Source organism: Callithrix jacchus, chromosome 21, assembly GCF_049354715.1.
Source record: "Callithrix jacchus isolate 240 chromosome 21, calJac240_pri, whole genome shotgun sequence".
NCBI lineage: Eukaryota > Metazoa > Chordata > Mammalia > Primates > Cebidae > Callithrix > Callithrix jacchus.
The window spans coordinates 44,340,368-44,358,310 of record NC_133522.1 but is presented as its reverse complement, the minus strand read 5'-3'; the positions used below and the strand labels follow the sequence as shown (position 1 = coordinate 44,358,310).

The following is a 17,943-nucleotide window of genomic DNA, read 5'->3' as shown; positions in this document are numbered from 1 at the left end:
CCTGCGGCTGGCCAGAGTTTCTGCAATAATAATCCATACATGTAAGGCAGCTGCCAACCCCCGTGGCAGGTAGGTGGGTAGGTAGGTAGGTAGATGAGATCTCCTTTATAAGGAGGAGAAGCCAGGCTGCAGGGAAGGAAGGACGTGTCAGTCAAGGCCAGGAAGTCTCTCCCAGAGCCAGAGTTAAAGAATGCATGTGGTCCCGGTTACCAGCCCGTGTTCAACACTCTTTTTCTGGTTTTAATCCTACTGGGCTAGATCTCCTTTGAAGTCACAGGGCTGCCAGGCAGGGACGGTCCTATGTGGCAGCCTGTGTCATTGAAGCTTTAACCAAAGGGATGATGAAACCTGCCTGACTTGACTTAACCAAGTCAAGTGTGAAGACAAAGAGACGTGGTGGTGTGTGGCTTGGTTTTCCTCTGCAGAGCAGCACTTCAGTGATCGCTCTTCTTGGAGTGGATCTATGAGAACCACTCGCAGCTTATTCTGACTCCCCTAACGTGTGTGTGAGAGAGATTTTATTTGTCCACTTGTTTCTTTTTCCTGAATTGTACTTCGTCCTAAGTGTTCAGCAGCCTTTGTTTAATAAGAATCATTTTGGGGCATAGTTTGGGTTGCTTTGTCTTTTCAAAGTGTGGGCTGTATTTCACCCCTTTTGAAATGTTTATCCTGAACTTCCTTATTTTTAAAATCTTTCCCTTCTAATGAACAAAAGCAACTGAGGAGTTGCTTTTAATATTCTGAATTATTTCCCCTTTCTCATTTTTGTGCAATATTAACTGTGAGAAGAATTTTAAGATGCAAAGAAAGGAGGTGTGCCTCGTCCATCTCTAGCATTTCTAAGGGTTTTTCCCTTCCTAAATTCATCTCGATTAACTTTGATTTCTCTCTTTAGAAAACCATGTGCTGAACTAATGCTTTGCCAGATGTGAGAATGAATTCCTCCCCCTACAAACACACACTTAAGCTTCATTTTAGTTCTAATATTTCGGTCTTTTTTTTTTAAATTTAATCTTACACCATATTTGTCTGGCTTTTGGGTTTGTTTGCAAGAATATCTCACTTCATCTTGGAGAGGTACTAATATTTTAAAGTTATTGCTTGTTTGTTGTTAGTGCAGCTGTTTTCTTTTTAGTTTGTAATTTTAAATTTAGCCCGTTTCTTATATATATAACCTGTTTTTGCCAATTTCTGATATAAATCACACATTTGTTCATGTTTCTCATCACGGCTAAGCCAAAGCTAACATTACATAGTATGTTATTCCCCTCCGAGCCTTGGTCAAGACTCAGGCCCAGGAAGGAGGGAGGCAGCAGCCATCAGCCCTGTTTCCTGTTCTGAGCATGTGAAACACACTACCCAATGCTGCCATGGGAAGGGAGTATCTGTTTTGCAAAAATTATTTAAGAAGGTCTAATTTTTGTCTTAATAAGCATGACTACACTAAGTCTATGGTGCTGATTTTACTTCGAAATCCACATCTGTGAGTTTAGACTCCTTGATTTGGTCACTGAATTGTGACCAGAAGAGAAAGCCGGTGAAATTTAGGTTCCCTAACATCTAGGATGCCATTTTTTTTTTTATGAGACAAGTTTGTTTGCTTTATTATATGCATTTCCTTTCCTATTCAAAACATTTATAGATATTATCTAATATTCCACATTTATTAACATGTAACTTAAAAACAAAAGTTAAAAACCACCTGCCTTTCTTTTCATTTCTTGTTATAGTGCAATAGTCTTGGTTTTTCAAGCCTCACAGAGCCAGGTAGTTCCTGCTTCCTGCTGGGTTAAATCACAGACTGTGTGGAAGCGAAGCCTCCTGCAGCATCCTTCTACCGCACTCAAGTTTTTCCCTTTTAGGACAAGTTTATTCAACTTATGTAACCAGGACCAGTTGACTGAATTAAGAAAGAAAGCTAAGTGAAAATAAAAGTAAATGAAACAGAAGAGCTAATTAGTCCAATGAATTGCGTTTGTTTTTGCTTTGTTTTTCTTTAAAATATTTCTATACCGTTAACTTCTGTGCCGCTGCCTTGTATTATTTTTGTTTGTGGTTGAGTTTGATTTTGCTGCCTATTCAAGATGATTTTGTTCCTTGTGTCTGATTCTGGTCCTCTGTCTGGCATAACTGACTCTTTGGTACGTTTTACATGACTGTTTGAACTCCAGACGTCATCTTTCCCAGGTGTCACAGGGCTGTCATTCTACAGATTCTAATGGAGTCGAGGGCGGGGGCTTGCATATGCACAGATGCCTGACCATGCCTTTGAGAGACAGAGGTTCCAGTTTGCTTGATAGTTCTGTCTTGCTGGTTCTCAGTGCAGTGTATGTCTGGCAAAGAAGTTTGTGCATGTGGGAAGCTAGGGGAAAAAACTTGGTCCTGGGGCAGGTAGGGGATAGAGGGATAGAGTACATGTGGGATTGGTGAGTGATTGTTTCCTAAAGATTTTGATCCTTTTAGGTGGGGAGGGAGGTTTCCATCTAAGACAGGCTGCTTCTAGGGTGTGATGACTGATGGGAAGCACCCTTATTTACTTAAAGACCAACTCAAGAAGAAGAGGGTGCTCATTTAAACGCATGTACCAAATGAAAAATTATGTCATAAAGGGCATCATAGGGCTGTGGGGACAAAGGGAAGGCAGATGGTAATATACAGGTCATTTCAGTCACCAATTCCCTGGTTGATCATGGCCAGCTCATTCAAGATTAACTCTAGGCCCTTCTGGATCTCAGGTTTCTCATCTGGAGCTGAGAAGTTTGGACTGGAAGGGTGTGCACAGCCCAGACACCCCTGCTTCCCCTGCTCTGGCTCCAAAGTTTTTTTTTTTTTTTTTTTAATAAAAATATGTGGCCCAACTAGCCTTTGCTTCTTACCAGTTCATGTCAATACTGAGGATGCCGAAAGACCAGTATAAAAATGAGCATTCATACGGGTGTTTTTGTCTATCATAAGAACCAAAAGGGGATTGTATCACAGCAGCCCTGTGTCATGGCAGCACAAGACATCATTTAAGTGGTTGAAATTTCCCAATCAAACTTGCCGTAGCTCATTGGCTATAGCATATAAACATAGCCCTTGGCTAACCACTTGTTTGACTTAAAACCACGAAAAATGATTGATCCAACAGTGACAAATTGCTATTTCTTCTCACCAAATCATGCAAAAGAGCAAAGATATTAATAGAAAGTAAGGGGAAAAAAGAGCTTGTCAGTGGTCCAGATCTTTTAAACATCCTGGTATTTGGAAGCATCTGGATACTTCACAGCTTTTTTTTTTTTTTTTGGTTCATTTATCATCCAGATGTTCATCATCATGGAAACACCACTTGAAACTCTGCTTCAGCTAATAACTTAGAGTGGAAACCTCTGTATCTTTGGTGGGTGCCCTTCGGTGCTCCACTGATCCCTCTGCCTTCCTCTAAGTCCCTTTTCCTCAAAATCTCTGGGAATGTGGCAGTTTTGCCAGATGCTTAGGTGTTAGCCTTCACATTTCTTTTTTTAATCTTCATGACTGTTCTGTACCCTGTCTGCTTGAATTATAGATTGCATTTGTCAAATAATGACACACGTAATTGGATGTCTTCTAAGACCTTTGAAATTCAACTTCCTTACGTTGAGATTAAAGTGGGTATTCTGCTGCCCTGCCGCAGTCAAGCCTGGGAGGCTTTGAGATCTGCATAAAAGTTTTTCTGGGCTGGCACTTCTAACTCTTACTGTCTGGAGGAAAGAAAAACAAGCTACTTTTTTCTTCTGAAAGGTAGAAATGGAGACCATAAAAACTATCTAAAATGTGGTCCCAGTTAGAAAGGACTCTGAAATCAACAAGTTTTGGAGACATGACTGTCTATTGGGGTGTTTTGAATTGTGCGTTTCTTTGGGCATTCAGGAAGCGCTATCAGTTGTGAGTGAGGACCAGTCGTTGTTTGAGTGTGCCTACGGAACGCCACACCTGGCAAAGACGGAGATGACCGCGTCCTCCTCCAGTGACTATGGACAGACTTCCAAGATGAGCCCACGCGTCCCTCAGCAGGATTGGCTGTCTCAACCCCCAGCTAGGGTCACCATCAAAATGGAATGTAACCCTAGCCAAGTGAACGGCTCAAGGTAAGGGGACGTCTGCCCCTTTCTCTATTTTCCTATCCCTTATCCTCCAACCTCCCATTTTCCTATCCCTTAGAAAGTCAAAGTAGAAGTTAGTCACGCTTCCCCAGAGATTGACTCAGAAAGCAAGGCCACTGCACCTGTAGTCTCAGCAACTCAGGACGTTGAGAGGCAGGAGAATCGCTTGAATCCAAGAGGCAGAGGTTGCAGTGTGCCAGGTTCATGCTACTGCACTCCAGCCTGGGCAACAGAGTGAGACACTGGCTTAAAAAAAAAAAAAAAAGGAAAGAAAGCAGCAAGGCCACTGAATGGTGACGCTGGGCAGCACTGGGGAAATGTGTTCTCCAGTGGTCTGTGTAGAGGATAGAGGTTGTAAAATTAGTGGCATATTTACCAAGAACTCTCTTTGAAGATGTGTTCAATTCTATTTCCCAGGCACGAGGGTTCTGTGGGAGGGGAGCCTTGCCCACATATGGCAGAATTCATCTGAGGTTTTATTGCCTGGAAAATAATGCCATCTTATGTTTTCACAAAGGGAGAGTGTCAGCTAGTGGCCAGGCAGCGCAGCATGTGTCCAAGCCATTGGATTTGCTAGTGGGTCTTCTCTATCTGCCCTCCACCCTCACCTGGCCTTCCAGTCCCTGTGGTCCTCTTCTTTCAATGTCTGCTGCTTTTTCTTCCTCTTAGCTTACACATAAAGCCCACTCCACTGTCTCCCATAATTGTTAGCTTCCTTGAGTTTGTCATGAAAATGCAGCTGTCATGTAAAATGTATTACCAAATGCAGAACTGTTCCTGGCCCTCAAGAAGCATTGAGTTATGTGTAGGTTTGAAAAGTAAAATTAATTTCATTTATGATCTAATACCCCATATATATTCAGGAAAAAGAATATCAAATCTTAAGGTAAAGAACTGATTACTTCTTTTAAATGTTGCATAAGCTACCATCTGGTCATAAGAACAGCTCACATTTTTGGATACTTTACTGTGTACAAAGACCTTTTATATCCAATAGCCCCTCAGTCCTCCAAGCAGCCCCCCATGAGGAATGCTGGACCCCATTTGATGGATGAATAAAGCTATGATCAGGCATTTCCAATCTGACCCCAAATCACCACTTAAATGGAATCAGAATTTGGATTTAAACCAGGAGTGTTTGACTCCACACCCTGAGCATTTTCCACTCGGTCAAAGCTGTAATGGGGCCTTTTTGTTACATATATGTTTCAACGCTAAAAAGGTTTATTATAAGTGTCACAGTTTATAAGTCTGGAAACCGTTGCGTCAATTCCTAGTGTGGTGTAAATAAAGGTGCCAAGTCACAGTGTCCTAGAAGGAACGTCAGCAGCACGGCTGGACATGCCAGATGGGGAGACGGGAGATGCCAGAGTGCTCCTCCACTCTGAGACGCCACTTTGCATCTGGGCAGCTAACTTCTTGAAACGGCACTGCCTCTGATGCTGAATATTTGCCAACGCACTGGTCTTTTAAGTGGAACTCAAGGCAGGCCCATCTTGGAGCTCATCAAGAGATTCGTTCCTGGAGTTATGAAAGGACCTGGGTAGAGAGTGCAATGATGGGGTCCAGGACACCAAAGTTGTGAGAAGTTAATGATTACTTTTACCCGTAAATCCTTTCCATTTGATAGAATGTTCTACTGATCATTAACTGTATGTACTTCTGAAACACAGAAGAATGCAGGTAATCATGTTCTAAAGAATGCAAGAGAGTTTATGCAGAAGAACAGTTGGTGGAACATGGCCTGGAAATGTTGAACGAATTCTGTTTTGGGTGGAGTCGTATGATTCCATATACGCCAATGTGTTCATGGTGGAGATGCTAAGACCAGGACACCTTTCTAAAGCTTTTCTTCTGCAGAGGCTAATTTCTACCTATGGGCAATTCACCTGCAGGGAGGTGGGGGGTGTTGGAAACAGAAGAGAGAGGAAGGAAGCACCTCAGACCAAAGGATGCTGAAATGATTTCCGACAGGCAACAGGCAAAGTGAGCCATGTCCTGGCCCTCTTTTGAGAGTTTGGCCTGGGGCCAAGCTGGATTCAGCAAACCTCCGAAGGGAGACTGAGTGAGGAGGCGAGAACAGTGCTCCAGAAATGAAAGTTTCTGTTGTTCTCACTATGTTACTCCCGAATTTAAAATAAAGTAAGCATTCTGCGTGTGGGAGAAGTGTGAACACTGCTTTCCTTAGCAGGGGCCTGTGATTCCCCTTGGTAGCTGATGTCTACTCTCCCTCCTGGCCAGGCATGGGACAGCCTTTCCAGCCTATGTTGTTACCCCAGGGATGCCGGTTGGGAGTTCAGGACAACTCTCAGCCCCAGGCCAGGGGCTGCAGTCCATAAGAAACACACCAGGGCAGTTTCCCCCAGCGCCCTCAGCACAGCACACTGGGGAAAGCTCTTGGGTGGTTATTTTCTTAGGCAGGTGAAAGGCTGGTGCTGGGCCAAGGGTGTCTTTCTGGGAAATGACATTTTTCAGGGGAACTGGACATTTTCTTTTTTTCTTCTTCTTCTTTTTTTTTTAGATGGAGTTACTCTCTTCTCTTTTTCACCCAGGCTGGAGTGCAGTGGCATGATCTCAGCTCACTGTAACCTCCACCCCTGAGTTCAAGCGATTCTCCTGTCTCAGCCTCCTAAGTAGTTGAGATTATAGTTGCCCACCACCATGCTTGGCTAATTTTTGTATTTTTAGTAGAGATGGGGTTTCACTACATTGGACAGGCTGGTCTTGAACTCCTGATCTCAGGTGATCCACCTACCTCGGCCTCTCAAAGTGCTGGGATTACAGGCAGGAGCCACTGTGCCCGGCCTGGACATTTTCTTTCAAGGGAACAATGGGGACTTTAAGAGCTTCCTTTCTCAGGGCTCATGGAATTCTAACAGTGCCCAGAATGCTCCTGTCATAAACTTTCAATGCTGCTCCAGCTCTTGAAGCATCGGTGATGTATTTTGGTGGGTGGATACTGAGTGAAGACCATCATGTCATCCTCCTCGTCTTCTGGGTTCTCTGGTGGATTCACAGTGGTGCTATACCCTGGCCAAGTTGACACAGGGAACTGACTTCCAGGGATGCTGCCCAGTCAGTGACTGATGACCCACTGTACTTTTTAGATCTCTGAGCCAGTGTGCTCTGGAGGGCCAGTTCGCTGCTCCTGCTGGAGCTCAGCCTGGCTGGACAGCAAGTGGTAAATGGGGTGGCGTGTCAGGTCAAAAGCTCACTAGGGGGCTTCTGAGGCTCAGTGACCTGGAGGAGTTGAAACATAAATGGTGAGTCAGTGTCCTGCTATGAAGAATCCAACAGGCTTCCTGAAGAGGAATGGGGAAAGGAAAGCTGAAAGGTTATCAGTGGAGCTAAGACTCATCTCAGCCAGAGGTTGGAGGCAGCCTGGGCTGCCTGGGATCCAATCTGCAGGCTTTGCTGACTCACTGTGAGCTCTTTTTTTTTTTTTTTTTTTTTTTTTTTTTATGAGATGGAGTGTTGCTCTTGTTGCCCAGGCTGGAGTCCAATGGCGCGATCTCGGCTCACTGCAACCTCTGCCCTCCAGGTTCAAGTGGTTCTCCTGCCTCAGCCTCCTGAGTAGCTGGGATTACAGGCACCTGCCATCACACCTGGCTAATTTTTGTACTTTTTAGTAGAGATGAGGTTTCACCATGTTGTCCAGGCTGGTCTCAAACGCCTGACCTCAGGTGATCCACCCGCCTCTGCCTCCCAAAGTGCTAGGATTATAGGCGCAAGCCACTGCACCTGGCCTCACTGTGGGCTCTTTACGAATGTCAGGTCCAGCCTCATAAAAAGGAACATGGGTGTGATTCACTCTGCTTTATTTTGGACACTGTGAACCAGCCCTCCGCTGTGTCGTCCCTGCCCAAGGGGCGGGGGCAGAGGGAGGGTTCATGGCGATGCAGCCTGTCAGGGAGGGGCTCACAGCAGAGATGCTCTAGAGCTGGGTGTGGCTCCCTGACTCCTGAGGAGCCGTGCTGCAGGTGCAGCTCCTGAATGCTCCGCTACCTGCACCTGCCTCCATGTGAAGATTCACTCAAGGTAGCTGGCAAAATATTAAGGGAAATATTAGGAAAGTTATAAGATTATAGTCTTAAACCTTGAGGAAGGCCAAAAGGTTTTTATTAATTTATGGAATGGGCTGAAGTCGTAAAGATTAAGATAATAAACGCTTCCCCAGTTAAGTCTGTTTGCCCCACATTCCTTTGTCTCTGTTTACGCACATAAGCTATGTGCTAGACAGCCGTCTCGGGGGAGGTCGAAGAATTACTCCTTAATGGTGTTTCTTCTGGGCCCCAAAACCAAGACCTTTTATCATTTGTAAAACCACTCTTTTCACCGTGTTAATTATCCACGAGCGTGTTGACTTAGAACCTCTGTTATCGAAGCTGTACTGAATCAATGTGAAGAGGAGCAGCGAGTAGTAGTCAGGTATCTGCGATTGACCTCTGAAAGCAGCTGACGAGCATCCCTAGCCCACTCGACACCGTATCATGTGTGTGTGTGAGTGCGCTCATTCATCCGTTGTAGGTCGGAGTCTACAGGACGGACCTCCGCAAGTAATAATCACCATCTCGCTTCCAGACTCGGAAGCCCCAGGCCAGCTATGCCAGGGAGTTAGCCCATCTCCTGGCCCCTGGCCCAGTAGCTTCTTCTAATTGTCCTTGCTCTGAGCTTATGAAGAATGGGCTTTCCTGCAGTGCACATGCCACTTGAAGTCAAGTCCAAGGGGAAGTTGCTTAAGTCAAAAATTGCTCTTCAGCTAGAACTTGTGGGCTGTTACCTTCTGGCCCCTGACTATCTTGCAAACACCTCCATGGGAGAAGTGCACTCTCTGCAGCTTAGGTCTTTCCAGAATACGGCCCACCTCCTTCTGCATAGAATACCCAGCTTGGGAACCATGCCCTCTGTCCATCCCTATCCATCCAGTACCCATGGAGAAAAAGGCCATGTGCTTTGAGAGGAAGGAAGGACTTCGTTCCCAACCGAATAGTGGAATTCTATAAAACCTAAGCATGTGCTTACAAGCTACTGAAATGAAATGCGAGTGGTGAAATGAGATCTGTTGCCATCATAATAGAGTTTCTGTAAAACATAATAAAAGAAAAACAGGAGAGAAAGGAACCACTGCTTTGCGAGCCAACAGGGAAGTCATTGTGGGTTTGGCTTGGCCACTGCCGGATCAAACGGCAGAGTTCTTGCAGACACTAATCTAATTGCACATTGTGTAGACACAGGACATCATTTCTCAGCTTCGCGGTCCACAGCCACCCTGACTCTCCCTTTCTTCACTCTGGCCTCATGCACCAGAAAGCCCCAAGTGTTCACACAATGGAGAACTGTCAGCATGCGGCCAAACTAAAACCAGCTGTTTTCCTGTGCCATCCACACTAAGGGCCCAGCTGGGGGTATCGGTGCCTGCTCGGCCTCTTTTGAGCTTCTTACCAATGCCTTGAATTCGCTGTGAGGTCTCTCAAGCTCCAGTCGTGATAGACTGGCAGGATAAAGGCAGAGGTAACACCTGCTCACTCATGGTCCACAAGCAAACTGTCTTCCCGTGAGCAGGCTGGAAGGACTGTGCAGAGCAGGCTGCATTCCCTCTATCTTGCCTCCCCAGCTCAGGCCAGATCACAGGCAGCTCACACTGAGCGGCACCTTCACCTTTCCGCAGGTGATGGTGATTCTGTGAAGCCCACCTGGAGGCTCACTGCAGGTGCAACTCAGTGAATTTATGTGCCATGTTGTGAGTCCTCGCTCAGCCCAGTGCGCAGGCCACCTGTAGCTATTGCCGTTTGATTCTGTTGAGCGAGGGTTCCCCTGGGGTGGTGGTTCCCAACGTGGGCTCCAGGACCAGCAACATCAGTGCCACCTGGGAGCTTGTTTGAGACATAGCTTCTCAGGTTTTGCCCTAGAATCGGAACAGACTTGGGTGGCGGCCCAGCACTCTGAAGGAAGCCTCTGCAGGATTCTGATGTCTGGTAGTCTGAGAATCACTGCTTTGTTGCACGATCCAAGGAAATGAAAAGTGAGAATGCCCAGCAGCTGGGTGAAGGCGGCCCACCCGGTGGATGACCTGGGAGAATCCACGCAGAGGAGGGCTTGTTCCCTGGAAGCCCGCCTGCCTGAGTTGAGAAGTACCTCCTTCTCTCCCCCACATTGGCGCTTTGCCCAGCTGGGCCTGTGCAGTGAGAGACAATGCTATCTTGGCCATGCCTCTCTCTGGGACGGAGATTCATTGCACGCCATAAATGACTGCAGCCTCGGGTCAGATAACAAGATGCTTTTGAGATGTTATTTAAAATACATGCCACTTGAAGTGTGATGGAGATGAGAAAAAGTGGAGATTACCTGCTGGGTCCGTTTGGGCCTTAGACATACTGTTTATACATGGAGTCATTCATTCATTCATTCAGTGAGTATTCATTCATTCATTCATTCAGTGAGCATTCATTCAGTATTTATTCATTCATTCGTTCAGTGAGCATTCATTCATTCAGTATTTATTCATTCATTCAGTGAGCATTCATTCATTCAGTGAGTATTCATTCATTCATTCAGTGAGTATTTATTGAGCACCTACTATGTGCAGTCACTGTTCTAGGCACTTTGGAAAGAGTGAAAAAATAGATAAAAAAGTTTTGCCTCAGTAAGTTCACTTTCTAGCAGAGAAGATGGTCATGACATCAGATCACTTATGAAAATACACAGCAGGTTAGATTTTGGTAAATGCTAAGGACAAAAATAAAGCCACAAATGGGATGGCAGCTCTAGAGAAGGTGGCTGGAGAAGATCACAAAAAAGCCCCAAAAGCAGTGAGGGAGAAGGGCCGGGATTAAACAGCAGGAGATACTCCAAGAGGAGGGAGTGCTGAGTGCCAAGGCCCTGAGGTCAGCTTGAGGTGTTCGAGGACAGCAAGGAGGCCATCATGACTGCTGCTCAGTGTTCAGGAGAAGAGTCACAGAAGATGAGTTTGGAGAGGCCGTGGGGCCATTGCCAGACTTGGACTTTCACTTTCTGGTGAGCTCAGAAACCATTAGGGGACTTTAGGCAAAGGAGGGATATAGTGTTTCTTAGATTTTGCAGGGCGTCTCTGGCTGCTGTGTTGAAGCCTTCCTGTGAAAATTTGGGTGTGGGATGGGTGAAGTCTGCATGAGAGTGGGTGAGGGTGGTAACAAGGGAGCGTGGGAGAGGCAATCACATCCTGGGTATAGTTGGAAGGTGGAATTAATATGCTGTGCTGATGGGCTGAACATATGGCATGAGGAAAAGAGGAAGTGAGGACGGGCCAAGGTTTGGGGAATGTACCCCAAACGAGGTGTGGACAAATCACAGCTAGGAATCCCCATGAGCGTAGAGGCCCCCTTAAGGGCCCCTTAAGCATCAACCCAGACACTGGGTACAGAAACTTCACTCTAATAAACACCAGGAAAACACAAGAGGCTCTTTCCTCCTTGACCGAGTTCAGCAGATCTTAATTCATTAGCTCAGTGGTTACCAACCTGCACGATGTTGCCCTCTGAGGTATTTGCCAATGCTTCTATTTTTGCTACTCACAGCTGGGAGGTGTTCCTGGTATCTGATGGGTAGTGGCCAGGGCCATCCTGCAGTGCACAGGGCAGCATGCCTGCCAGACCTACCCCAACCTGTCCAAAGAGCGATCTAGCTCCAAGTGGCAACAGTGTTGAAGTTAACGAATGCTGCACTAAACCAACATTTATTTGGTATTCAATCTGCATCATGTACTGTGTTATCTTCTACGGAGACGGATTAAGAATTAAACAAAGCTGGCTGGGTGCAGGTGGCTCACACCTGTAATCCCAGCACTTTGGGAGGCTGAGGCGAGCGGCTCTCTTGAGGTCAGGAGTTCAAGACCATCCTGGCCAACATGGTGAAACTCCGTCTCTATAAAAAATACAAAAATTAGCTGGGCATGGTGGCGGGCACCTGAAGTCCCAGCTACTCAGGAGGCTGAGACAGGAGAATCTCTTGAACTTGGGAGGCAGAGGTTGCAGTGAGCCAAGATCATGCCACTGCACACCAGCCTGGGTGACAGAGCAAGACTCTGTCTTGGCTAAAAAAAAAAAAAAAAAAAAAGAGAAAAGATTCTGTGAGATAAATAGTGAAACACAATCAGTACAGAGCAATGTTCAGGGCCCAGCAGTAGCAGGGACGACCGTGTGATTAACTCTTCCTGGGCAGGAGAGAAAGACCCTGAAAGGAATAATATCAACCCCTATTTCTGCAACACCCTGTGATATTATTAATAGATTTTGGTTTACAACATGTTGTCCAGTTTTCTCATATATCTGTGCAAAGACATTATCATGATTATTATGATGACCATTGAGTTTCCAGAAGTTTTTGTCACTTGCTCAAGTCCACCTGCTGTTGGCCATCTGACCCCAGGCCTGAACTCTTCTTCACTCTCTCCGGGCTTCTTAGAAGAAGCTGAACTTCTTTTCTGAGTTGACCAGGATAGCAGGGTTCCCTCTACATGTCAGACAAGCAGTGACATTTGATCTCTTGTCTTCTAGGAAGTATCAAATCCAAGTGCCAACTGCATTTTGATTTTTTGTGTATATTACACAGTTTCAAAACATTTATTCCCATCTTATTTTATCACATCAGGTGAGTTCACCTGCCAGTTAGTGAAGCCAGTTGGAAATAGCCTGTCCTAATTGGGAGGGGCCTTGAGTTTTTGCATATGCCAATTCATGCGTGGATGGAGAGAGATAAAGGTTAGGGAGAGACCCAGAAGCTCTGCTCCTACCTCTTTGTCCAGAGCAGACTTCCCCGTTCCTGCACTCACCTTTAAATTAACCTCACAAGGTGTCTCCAAACAAAATCACATTTTAAAAATAGTAGGTGGGTCAGGAGTTTGAGTCAGCCTAGTCAACATGGTGAAACCCCATCTCTACTAAAAATGCAGAACATTAGCCAGGCATGGTGGTGGCAGATGCCTGTAATCCCAGCTACTTGGGAGGCAGAGGTTGCTGTGAGCTGAGATCATGCCACTGCACTCCAGCCTGGGCAACAAAAGCAAAACTTCATGTCAAAAAAAAAACAAAACTAGATGTGGTGAAGAGACCTGCCTTCCGAGCATTTCAGTGCCTCTTGGTAAGTACTTATTGGGCTGAAATTAAAATGAGAAATTCTCAGTTTTAGTATCGTGACTGTTTGCTGTATTTGTCATTGTTAGAAAAGGCACTTCGCCTGACTTCCACATGCAGAATGAAATCTTGGCTGAGGGTCTTTTAATATTAGGCTATCTCATTTCATGTGCAACACTCAATATTTAATATATGAAAGTAGTTTCCTGGGTTCGGTCTTTCTGCCTTTCTACCTGGACTCACTGCATTGTGACATCACGTATGTTTTCTTTCCTTTTCTATGGAACTTTACATATTACATTAGGACAGTGAAATCCACAATACAACATTGTATTTTCCCTTTCCTGCCTTGGGGCTCTGACTTGGATTGGCATAAAAGCTATTTCCAAATTTAGCTCAATCACCTTCCAAGCCATGGTGGCCCCTGTGTTGGAGGCATCTAAACAAGTGATTTTTTTCCTCACTGTAAGAGTGAGTGTCTTAGCACAGGCCACTGTAACAAAACAACAGACTGGGTGGCTTATACACCACAGAGTTTATTTCTCACAGTTGTGGAGCCTGGGAAGTCCAAGATCACGACATTGGCAGATTTAAAGTCCAGTGAGGGCCCATTTCCATGCAGGTCACATGGAAAAAAAAGAGGGGTACTCCCTGGGATCCCTTCGTCAGGGCACAAATCTCATTCATAAAAGCTCCATCCCCATGACCTAATCACCTCCTAAAGGTCTCACCTCCAAATACTGTCACATTGTGGTGCAGGGTTTCAACATGTGAATTTTGTGGGGAGGGAGCAAACATTCCATTGATGGGGCGCAGCCGGTTAGTAATAGCCTGTCCTAATTGGGAGGGGCCTTGAGTTTTTGCAAATGCCAATTCGTGTATGGATGGAGAGAGACAAAGGTTAGGGAGAGACACAGAAGCTCCGCTCCTACCTCTTTGTCCAGAGCAGACTTTCTCTGTTCCTTCTTCGTAGCAGTCACTCATTACTGTCTTTGCTATCTGTTAGGGTGTCAAAGTGCTGGGTGCTACTTTGTACAAGAGGAGAACTTAAGAGTTGCATTCTTCATTATCATACAAGTGAATTCCACCTGGTCGTGGTGGGTGCTGTTAGTGGGGAGGGAACCCTTCTTTTTCTTTTCTTTCTTTCTTTCTTTTTTTTTTTTTGAGATGAAGTCTCACTCTGTTGCCTAGGCTAGACTCCAGTGGCACGATATCAGCTCACTACAATCTCCGCCTCCTGGGTTCAAGCAATTCTCCTGTCTCAGCCTCCCGAGTAGCTGGGATTACAGGTGTGCACCACTATGCCCAAGTACTTTTTGTATTTTTTTAGTAGAGACAGGGTTTTACCACGTTGGTCAGGTTGGTCTTGAACTCCTGACCTCGTGATCCACCTGCCCCAGTCTCTCAAAGTGCTGGGATTATAGGCGTGAGCCACAGTGCCCAGCCTTCTTTGGCATTTTCTGTCTTAAAAGTAAAATCATTTTGGTTAACCAGGATTTACCTAGCCTGTTTATAAAAATGAAAACCTGAAGCACCATAATGGCTATTGGGCTCAATTCTTTCTTCTCTGAAAAAGGAGTCTTTCAGACAAATAAAAAGACATACACAGATATAAAAGACATCACATCTGATCTTGGTCATGTAACTGCTTGTAGAGATCTTATGCTACAAAGCATTTTTTCAAATGACGAATCCCCAGATGGTGCATTTCCCCCCAGTTTTCAAGATCTAAAAGCAATGCGGTCTTGCTGATATTCGTTTTCAGCTGCAAAGAGAAGTACAAACATATAATGAGGCGTTCTCAGAGAAACATGGAGCCCCCTTTAAGGGGACAAAGAACTAACTGTTGGTGAGCTGGTGGTGATTTTTTAATTAATTTTGTCTTCAACTGCTTCAGAGAAGGGGGAAGGAAAGGACTGTTGGGAAGAGGCTGAAATTCCAGGTGTAAGAGAGAATATTTAGTGAGGGTAAAAATAACATACAGCTGTGAAGACAAACATCTACGGTTTCAGTTTGAGCCTGGAGTTCTACATGAATCACTGCTGAGCTCCACCCGCTGCTCCAGCCATGGGGTCTGAAACAGCTTTTCCACTGCCTCTGATTCAGAAATAAAACAGACCCACAAATTACCCTGCAGCGCTCCAGACAATCCCCTCCTTGTCTCGGGTCCTAAAAATACCTTTTGTGGTGACTGACCTCGATCCACGCTATGAAACTTGATTAGGAGATTGTTCGGTCGATTAGGATTAAGTGTATGCTTTTAGGATCCTTATGAAGAAAACCACCTGAGAAGGGATTTATTTGTATTCAGACTTGAGACAGGCCTGGAATGCTTGTCCCGGGCCAGCCTCCTTGTGGGGGTTCTCTTGTAGCACTGACCCCATTACCCTCTTAGGGTGCGGCTGCCAAAGAAAGCCTTCCCATTTCTTCCATGTGCCTTCCTCACCAGGTTCTTCTTAATGTGAACTAACGTAACGAACTAAAAAGAACATTCAGGAAGTTGGTGACATTCCAAAAAACAGTTTCATGCTGAACACTGCACAATAGTACACCTTAGTTTGCTCACCCACCTGAGAGTTTACTGAGGTACAATTATGAACAGTTGCCAAGAACAAAAAGCCTCACATTTACACCCACATACACACATGCACAGGCGTGCACATGCAGTATGTGGCTGTTAATTTGTAGAGTGCTTCACAGTTTGCAGACTTTGTTCCCAGGCATCACCTCAGGGATGTCCTCACAGCGACCTCAAGAAAGCATTCATTCCTTTTTATGAATGAAGAAGTTGGGCCTCAAGAGGTTAGGTGACTCATCTAAGGTCAACCAAGGTCGACATTAGTTTTCTGATTCCAACATGAGAGGTTTTCTCTTGCGATGCAGGTAGAAGATAAGGAGCTCGATATTTTAATGGAAGATTCATTCATAAATGTACTCACTCATCCTGCAGACACTTACTGAGAAAATTCAGACAATGGTGGAAGTAGAAAGGAGACATTCCTCTCTGGAGGCCTGGCAAAGGCTTGTAGAGACACTAGAAGTGAGTGTGGACAGGTGAATAGAGCAGGTACCAGGTGGTGAATAGGTGAATAGGGCAGGTATCAGGTGATCATGAGCAGGGACTTGAAGGCAGAGGGAGAAGCATAAGTGAAGGCGCAAAGGGGAGACTGGTAGGGGGTGATGTGGGATGTGGTCTTTGAGCACAGAGCACATGGAGTTGGGGAGGGGCTCTGGCCACTCAAATGCTAGCCGCGCGATAATAGGACCACTGATATAATCCCAGCACCTGGGACGGTGCTTGGCCTAGAAAGATGCTCAACAAATATTTGCTAAACAAATGAATTAATTGAGGGGCCCCAGAGCCAGATCACTGAGGAGAATCTAGGGAGGGGCTATGGGCCATGACGGGGATTAGTTTGGACTCGGCCAGCTTGCATTTCTGTTTGGGGGAGAGCACTCTGGTAGCAGGAGAGGGAAGCTTTGGAAGTGAAGTTCAGGGACAGTCACCAGCATGTGATGGAGAATAGGGGGTGGAAAGTTCTGTCTAGGTGCCAGAGGAATTCAGAGAATTAGAAAGGAGGATGGCTCTGGAAGATCAGGTAGATTTTTGACAGTATTAGCGGGTTTGCCTCCACTGATCCAAAGACGAAGATATTGATTTCCCCAATTACATTCTGACTCGCCTTGGACTTTCTCCAAGGAGTGGACCCCTGCTAAGTGTTCTGCAGTGGGGGTGATTCATATTTAATGTGGCCAGTGAGTGTGGGGCTGTCCCTCTGGGATGTATTCAGTGCCATTCTTGGATAAATGAGGTCCATTCACACTCACAAGGGCTGAGGCTCCATGCTTGTCAAGCTAATGGCCACGGCTGTACCATTTCATCGCGAGTTCTTTCCATGACGGAAACTGCCTCGCTGTAAGTAGACTGACATAAAAAAAACCAAAGTCAAATGCCAGGTTTATTTTGTTTTTCAAAGACTAAATTTTACATCTCTCAGTATGTTTTTTCAGGAATATTAGTCCCCACCCCCAAACCTACTGTTTTTTTAAAGGGGTATTATGTATGGCCGCAGCTCAAGGAGGCTTTCATCTTCGACTTATTTTATTTAATCTTAAAAAACGAGATTGATGAGACTGACTACTTTCCCAGTGGCCCAGCTCCTGCCCTGGTCCGCACCCCCATCTTCTTGGGTCTGCAGTCAGTCAGATGCACTCCCACTCGGCCCTCCCGCCATGGGGACTTTTTGTCTGTTTTTTGTTTGTTTTTGTTTGTTTTGCACTTACCAAAGTTTGCCCATCCTCTGTGTAAAGCATGCACCCTGCTGGGCACATCAATGAAATTTCGGGGAGAAGCATAGAACACTTCTTTCTTTTAGACCAAACTTATCAAAATTCATTTGTATGTCCATGTAATCATTGCCACCTTCCCAACCTCCTATGGGGCCCTGCCTTCCTCCCTTACGTCTGCCCTGCTCAGCTCACTTCTGTAACTCTCTTCCATGGCCGTCTTCACGGCCACTCTGAAGATATTCTCTTAAAATACTTAATAGTGATGAAGTTGAGTGCTTCCATTCAATGGTGCTTCAGGTCTGTGAAAGATACTCGTCACACGGATTTACGAAGTGAGGGCACAGAGTGGCAGTGCAGTACTTGGAGTTGAGACCCTGACTGTCTAGGTTCAAATCCCAATTCTTCTACTACTGGCTGTGTGATCT

At 45.5% G+C, this 17,943-nt stretch overlaps 1 protein-coding gene across 5 annotated transcripts in view; it reads left to right on the top strand.

Moving 5' to 3' along the window:
• ERG (ETS transcription factor ERG) overlaps positions 1-17,943 on the top strand; it is a 281,372-nt gene that overhangs the window by 213,762 nt on the left and 49,667 nt on the right. For all 5 annotated transcript variants that reach the window (XM_008986692.5, XM_002761421.6, XM_035283369.3 and 2 more), the window contains one exon: positions 3,889-4,106. In XM_008986692.5, coding sequence (XP_008984940.1) covers positions 3,889-4,106 — 218 coding nt within the window. The remainder of the gene's footprint in view (positions 1-3,888; positions 4,107-17,943) is intronic.